The sequence below is a fragment of the Calidris pugnax genome, unplaced genomic scaffold, assembly GCF_001431845.1.
Source record: "Calidris pugnax isolate Ruff unplaced genomic scaffold, ASM143184v1 scaffold169, whole genome shotgun sequence".
Lineage (NCBI taxonomy): Eukaryota > Metazoa > Chordata > Aves > Charadriiformes > Scolopacidae > Calidris > Calidris pugnax.
The window spans coordinates 94,243-101,458 of NW_015090894.1; the positions used below are offsets into that span (position 1 = coordinate 94,243).

The 7,216-nt window shown below is 47.5% G+C and overlaps 1 protein-coding gene across 2 annotated transcripts in view; it reads right to left on the reverse strand.

Annotated features, from left to right (window-relative positions):
• Positions 1-6,943, reverse strand: part of PAAF1 (proteasomal ATPase associated factor 1) — a 20,515-nt gene extending 13,572 nt beyond the window's left edge. For both annotated transcript variants that reach the window (XM_014948318.1, XM_014948317.1), the window contains exons 1-3: positions 6,771-6,943; positions 5,517-5,606; positions 751-849 (exon numbers count right to left, since the gene is read on the reverse strand). In XM_014948318.1, coding sequence (XP_014803804.1) covers positions 751-849; positions 5,517-5,606; positions 6,771-6,893 — 312 coding nt within the window. In that variant the 5' untranslated portion in view covers positions 6,894-6,943. The remainder of the gene's footprint in view (positions 1-750; positions 850-5,516; positions 5,607-6,770) is intronic.
• Positions 6,944-7,216: the final 273 nt, after the last annotated feature.

The following is a 7,216-nucleotide window of genomic DNA, read 5'->3' on the forward strand; positions in this document are numbered from 1 at the left end:
AAAAGAGTCTGGCTCCCTCCTCCTTCAACCCTCCCTTGAGATACTTGTCGGCATTGATAAGGTCTCCCCTCAGCCTTCTCTTCTCCAGACTAAAGAGTCCCAGCTCTCTCAGTCTCTCCTCATAAGGGAGATGCTCCAATCCTTGAATCATCTTTGTTGCCCTTCGCTGGACTCTTCCCAGCAGTTCCCTGTCCCTCTTGAACTGGGGAGCCCAGAACTGGACGCAGGATTCCAGTTGTGGCCTCACCAGTGCAGAGTAGAGGGGGAGAATGACCTCCCTTGACCTGCTGGCCACACTCTTCCCTATGCAACCCAAGATACCATTGGCCTTCCTGGCCACAAGAGCACACTGTTTGCTCATTGTCATTTTACTGTCCACCAGGACCCCTAGATCTTTCTCTTCAGTAGTTGCCTCCAGCAGGTCCACCCCTAACCTGTACTGGTACCTGACATTTTTCTTTTCAGTTCCCTTCTGCGCTCTTGCTGTCACTCCTCCTGTCATTCCTAAATCCCCATCCCCATTTTCACCCCAGGACTCCTCTCCGGCTTGCTGAGCACCGTTTCCCTGGGGAGAAGTCATGCTTTCCACCAGATTTGACTTAAAAAACCTCCGGGATGTCAAATTTCAATTAGGTTTTCAATCAAAAGCCAGATTCTTGCCTGCCCTAAACCACGGCACGAACAAAGTCACGGCCCAATGACTTCAACAACGTCACAGACAACGCACAACAAAGCTCTGGATGCTCTTACTCTTATTTCTCCATTCGCAGCCTGCCAGATTTTCATGGTCCCATCTGTGCTGGTAGATACGCCAAGCCCTCCACCACTGGAGATATCAAGGCAGGTAATCTGCAGAAGGGTAAAAAAACCACCAAATATTAGCTTTAGATGACCCCGTATATCGGTTTTTCTGCTCAAGAGCCTAACTCTGTATTGGGGGAAACCTGCTAAATTCATCACTCACTGCTATTTTCTCCCCAAAGGGTACTGATGGGCTCATTTAAAACACCCCAAAGAGCTTCCACACTCCTAGCTAAGCAGTTTTAGCCTGATAATATCCTAATATTTAAGCAAGGACTTAGCAGGCTTTCTCACTTCACTCTCTCAATATGTTTTATGAGATTAATTAAGCTCTTAAGAAATGAAAAACCAAGTTGATCCCAAAGTGCAGGCTTTTTCTAGAGGACAAGGGCGGCAAAAAAAATAAATGATCTTCAATTTATCTGTTTACACAGATTGCTGCTTTCCTGCTTCAAGAGCGAGGTGCTGATCCAGCCTGAGGCACAGCCAGGGCTCAGCCGAGTTGGATGACTGGAACTTGGCACAAAGCACCCCCAATTTCTTGTAGTTGCCACCAAACTTGACCAAGAAATTGGTATTCTCTGCCTGTGACTCTGCAGAGATCTGCAAAGCAGGGAGAAATAGAAATGCTGAGTCAGAAACCCGCACAGACAGCACTTGTATTTCAAGTTTACCCCAGGTGAAGCAGAAATCCGGATTTTTCTAGCAATTCCTGTACACAGTTAATGACCAGAGAAGGGCAACAGAGCTGGTGAGGGGTCTGGAGCACAAGGAGAAGGGTCTGGAGAACTTCTGAGGGAGCTGGGGGTGTTGAGCCTGGAGAAAAGGAGGCTGAGGAGAGACCAAGGGGGGGAATTTGGTCTCTTCTCCCAAGGAACAGGCCATGGGACAAGAGGAAACGGCCTCAAGTTGCTCCAGGGGAGGTTTAGGATGGATATCGAGAAAAATTTCTTCACCAAAAGGGGTCATCAAGACTTGGAAGATGCTGTCCAGGGCAGTGGTGGAGTCACCATCCCTGGAGGGATTTCAAAGCCGGGCAGACATGGTGCTGAGGGACCTGGGACAGTGGTGGGTTTGTCAGTGTTGGGTTGAGGGTTGGACTCAATGATCTCAAAGGTCCTTTCCTAACCTTGGCAATTTTATAATTCTGTAAGAAATTTTAGATGTGGTGTTGAGGGATATGGGAGAACTCTGTAGAGTTGATTGTTGGACTCGATGATCCCAAGGGTCTTTTCCAACCTGAATGATTCTATGAAATCAAGCCAAGCTGTTCCACACTAGCCCGAGATCACTGACCAGCTTGAGAGCACCCTGACCCACAAGACATTGTTTGAGATATTTATGAAGCCAACGGCACAGCCTAAATGTCCTGAAAAACTGACTCAAATTTAGCTCTTTATGCAGGGAGGGTAACTCCTCCCAGTCTGTCACACGAAGGTATTAACAACTCCCTGCTCTGCACAAACTCTGGGAGAGCTGAATACTTTTGACAGAGAGCAGATGTTGAGTTTATATTCTTGCAAAAGGGCAGCCTCTCCCGTGATGCCAGACATTATTGCTGCCTAGAACATCTGTCGTAGGAGGAAAGGCTGAGGGACTTGGGTCTGTTTAGTCTGGAGAAGAGAAGGCTGAGGGGGGATCTGATCAACACCTCTAAATCCTCAAAGGGTGGGTGTCAGGAGGATGGGGCCAGGCTTTTTTCAGTGGTGCCCAGGGACAGGACAAGAGGAAATGGGCACAAACTGGAACATAAGAAGTTCCACCTCAACATGAGGAGGAACTTCTTCCCTGTGAGGGTGGTAGAGCCCTGGCAGAGGCTGCCCAGAGAGGTGGTGGAGTCTCCTTCTCTGGAGACATTCAAACCCCACCTGAACATGTTCCTGTGGGACCTGCTCTGGGTGGCCCTGCTCTGGCAGGGGGTTGGAGGAGATGATCTCCAGAGGTCCCTTCCAACCTCAGATCATTCTGTGATTCTGGAAAGGCAGATGCATTTTAGTTGTGCATGAAATAAGATAACAGTTATTCTAGCCTTCAAAGAAATTACTACACCTTCCAAGTGACAAAGAGATTTCCAATATGGATTGCAGCGACACTAAACAAGGTAAAAAAAAAACCCAATTATACAGATTTTGTTAGAGCAAAGGTTAACACCAGTGTTGTATCCTGCAAAAACAATAAAACTATCACAACTACATAGTGGAATAACTGCTTTGTCTGTCAAGATTTGGATAATGGAGTCATCTTGTATTATCTCCAAAAGCTTCCTAATAAATGCATTTGCACTCCGTGGATTAGAAGAAAATATTACAGTGGTAAAATTCACTGATAGAAACGAGAAATGCAGATCACAGTTCCCTCACCATTCCAATCCCACTATGATGAAACACGGTTTTCTGGTCTTAAATTGCTCAGACTCTCAAGTCCTTGCACGTCCCAACCACCTGGTCGGGTATTTAAGGGATGAGGGTGCTCATCTTCATCCCAGGCTTCAGAGTAAATGCTTTTCCTGAATAAATAACTATCCTCAAACAGGACTGGGCTTTCTCGATCCTCTTGCACGTGCTCAGCCTTAGCCAGCAGCCAGGTTGAAGAGACAGATGGATTTACTACCATGTCCTCAGGGGAACCCAAAGATATGGGTAGATTTTGCCAAGAAAGATGACAGGCAGAAGCTGGGAATTTAAGAATGATACCCTCAGGCAGACCAAGCACATAACAGACCTCCAGCTGTTTCCAGATGTTAAGGAGAACGTCCTGTGGCATCCTATTGCTGCACGTGTGTCACAAGGCTTGTGGGGACACAATATGCCAAACTTCAGGCAGAAGTTGTCCTATCCAAGCAAGAGTCAGACCAAACTGCTCTCCTGAAAAGCTCTAACAGCTCAAATCAGAGCTAATTTTAACAGGGTGCAGGATCAATACTCAACCTCCACTTGAAAAAAAAGATAGTGGGAATTAAAACAGGTAGTAGAAGATTTAAATAAGAGCACAAGGTAGTGGTTTAGCCCCTACAACAGCAATTAAGTAGATTTATTTACATATTGGTAACGTGAGAAATACATTGGTAACATGAGTGGCGTTTTATATAAGAAACCAATCTGTGGAAATCTGCTCCCTACTTTAAAAAAACCCTAAAAATAAAAGCCTGTGAAGGTCACTCAAGCAGGAACGAAAAGCTTCACCGACGATTGACATCTCCCCAAACTTTCAGGGGGGTATGTAAATAGGCAAGGCCAAGCTCCAGCGCTCAGAACAAGAGGCAGCAGGTAAAAAAGGGGTAACTGGAGCTTAGTCCACGCTGGCTTTAAGCTCATCTCCATATTAATAGGTGTTGCTTCAGCTGCTTTCCAGAGGAGAGCTCTGCAGTGCAGCTGTAACCCATCATGCCCCTTTGACAGCAGCCTAAACACTTACGCCTGCATTTCCATTTTGCTGCAGCTTCGAACCGTTGCTTCCATTTATCACACAAAAAGGGCAGCTGGGGACTCTTAAGTAACACAAAGCTCAGAGAAGTGATTCACCTCTTGTCTCCGGAGCTGCCTCGCTGCCAAGCTCCTCTTAAAACAGCTCCAGAGATGCGGAATTGCCTCGACGTCAAAACGCACCTTGATTTATAGAGCTTTTGAGCCTCATTAATACACACCGGCTTTTCAACTCTTCAGCATTTTTGGCTGGGTTTATCACAATAATTTCCTCAATAAATCAGGAGATAAGTGCAGTAAAACATCTCCAGGAGCCTTCAGGGGACTCCCTTTAGGGCAGGAGGCTCTACCTGCAGGCTACACGCTTCTTGGATCATTTCCATGTAGGGTTAAGCATCCAGCAAAAGCAGTAATGCCCAGTTACACACTTCTCTACAGTGAAAAAATGAATTTTCAGGTCAAAGTCAGCCTTTCTGTATCACTGCTCAGTGAGGAGCTGCACTTGTTGCACCCCCAGATTGATGGGGTGCAATAAGAAAGAAAATTATTCAACCAAATGAGCAGGACTGCTTTTAAATAAGTGAGAAGTTAATACAATTTACCTATTTTTTTAAATACAAGCTGTGCTTTTCTGGTCTCTGAATTGCCACGAGGACAGGATGGGGGTTTGAGCAATCTGGTTTGGTGGGAGGTGTCCCTGCCCAGGGCAGGGGGGTTGGAACTGGATGATCTTTAAGGTCCCTTCCAACCCAAACCATTCTATGATGCTATGAGCTTACACAACACTCAGTTCCCAGCCCCACAAACAGAAATCCATCCAGCACTTACACAACACTCAGTCCCCAGCCCCACAAACAGAAATCCATCCAGCAAATATCAAAGCCAGACCATTTCATTAGAGGAGAGCAAAGAGCTGCTATAAACCAGGGATAGATTTCAACCAGTCAGAGATGAAGATCTCAGTAACTGGAACCTCTTATTATTATTTTTTTTTTTTGACACATTAATTCATATATTATTCCTTTACAGGAAGATCTGTCATGGGCCTGAAGTGAGCAGAAATTAGATCATTTTCAAGAAAACAGCCTAAAGAATTTTAGAGATTATTTCTGGGGAGGGTAAACTTAACCATGATCGAGTTTCCCAAATTGCTATCATCTATTTTATTACCCAATTCACACACAAAGTCATGCTGCAGGTCACCCCTCAGAACAGGCACACAACATTCAGAGACACGTCGTGCAAGCTCAGTTGCTTCCAGTTATTTTCCACTCCCATCACAAGGTTACTTACACTTTTCTGATGAATTCTACAAAAGGTTGTGTACGGAGCCAGGAACTTCGTGGACACATTTTCGTGAGGACAAGAAATGAGAATGCTTTTCTAGAGGAGGGGGAAAGAATGAGAAGTGCTGTTAGTCCTACTGAAACACACAGGCTGCCAAGGTAGAACCTATGATCTGGACTCGGTGTGGTCTCTCACAGCCTGAAGACTGATGGAAAGCGCAGCATTGGACTTGTCTCCTTAACTCTCCTCAAGATGCAGGCCCCAGGTGGCCAGTGATGGCCACTATGGCTTGGTCAGCCATAACACACAACCCCAGCCCAACTATGGGGTGCTACGGGGCACTGCACAGATGGGTGGCCCAGAATATCTGGATAGGATCATGTAGTCGAGTACTGTGTTCAGTTTTGGGCCCCTCACTACAGGAAAGACATTGAGGTGCTGGAGTGTGTCCAGAGGAGAGCCACCAAGCTGGTGAGGGGTCTGGAGAACAAGTCCTATGAGGAGAGGCTGAGGGAACTGGGCATGTTTAGTTTGGAGAAGAGGAGGCTGAGGGGAGACCTCATTGCCCTCTACAACTACCTGAAAGGAGGGTGTAGAGAGGCAGGTGTTGGCCTCTTCTCCCAAAGGACGAACGACAAGACCAGAGGAAATGGTCTGAAGTTGGGGCAGGGGAGATTTAGATTAGATATTAGAAAGAATTACTTTCCTGAGAGAGTGGTCAGGCACTGGAACAGCCTGCCCAGGGAGGTGGTGGAGTCACCATCCCTGGAGGTTTAAGAAACGTGTAGACATGGCTCTTCAGGGCATGCTCTAGTGCCCAAGGTTATTGGTTTATGGCGAGGTGTTGGGTGTGGGGTTTAGTTGGTGGGTGCGGTGTTTTTGGTGGGCGTTTGGTGTGGTGTGGTTTGTATTTGTTTGGTGGGTGTGGTTTTTTTGTTTTGTTTTGTTTTGTTTTGTTTTGTTTTGTGGTTGGACTCGATGATCTCAGAGGTCCCTTCCAACCACTAAGAGTCTGTGATTCTGTGATGCTGCATCCCAGGACAGGCTGGACCCCATGGAGAGGTCGGGAGTCTGCTTTTTTTTTTTTTTTTTGTGGTTGGACTCGATGATCTCAGAGGTCCCTTCCAACCACTAAGATTCTGTGATTCTGTAGGGGACTGGGTGACAGCTTTAAGCTGCTATTTTATGGCATAAAAGCATCGCCCCTTCGCGTGTGGAAGGTGGCTACCAACCCCTGCTCCCCCCACCAAGCCCTGGCACCTTGGTGACTTCCCCAACCACGAAGCCCTCGGAGGCAGCGATGTCGGGGACGCCCTCAGTGCTGAGCCCGCGGCGGGTCAGGCTGCCGTACAGCGTCGGCTTCCCTGCAGGGAGAGAAGCCATCAGCTCGGCCACCCCTCAAACCCCAGACCCCTTCCTCAGCTCCCCTTCCCCTCACACTCCCTTAAACCACAGCCCCCTACAATAGCCCTCACCTCCTCCTAACAGAGCCCCCCAGCCTCCCTTAACCCCTCTCTTAACTCACATCCCCCTCCCCAACCACCCTCAGCCCCTCATGAAGTACAAGACACCCCCCCACAACCACCCTCACCAGCTTCTAACCCACAGAGCCCCCCAACAACCCTCAGCCCCTCCTAAACCACAAGGCATCCCCCCCAAACACCTTCACAGGGCACCTCCCAACCACCCTCAGCTCCTGAGAAACA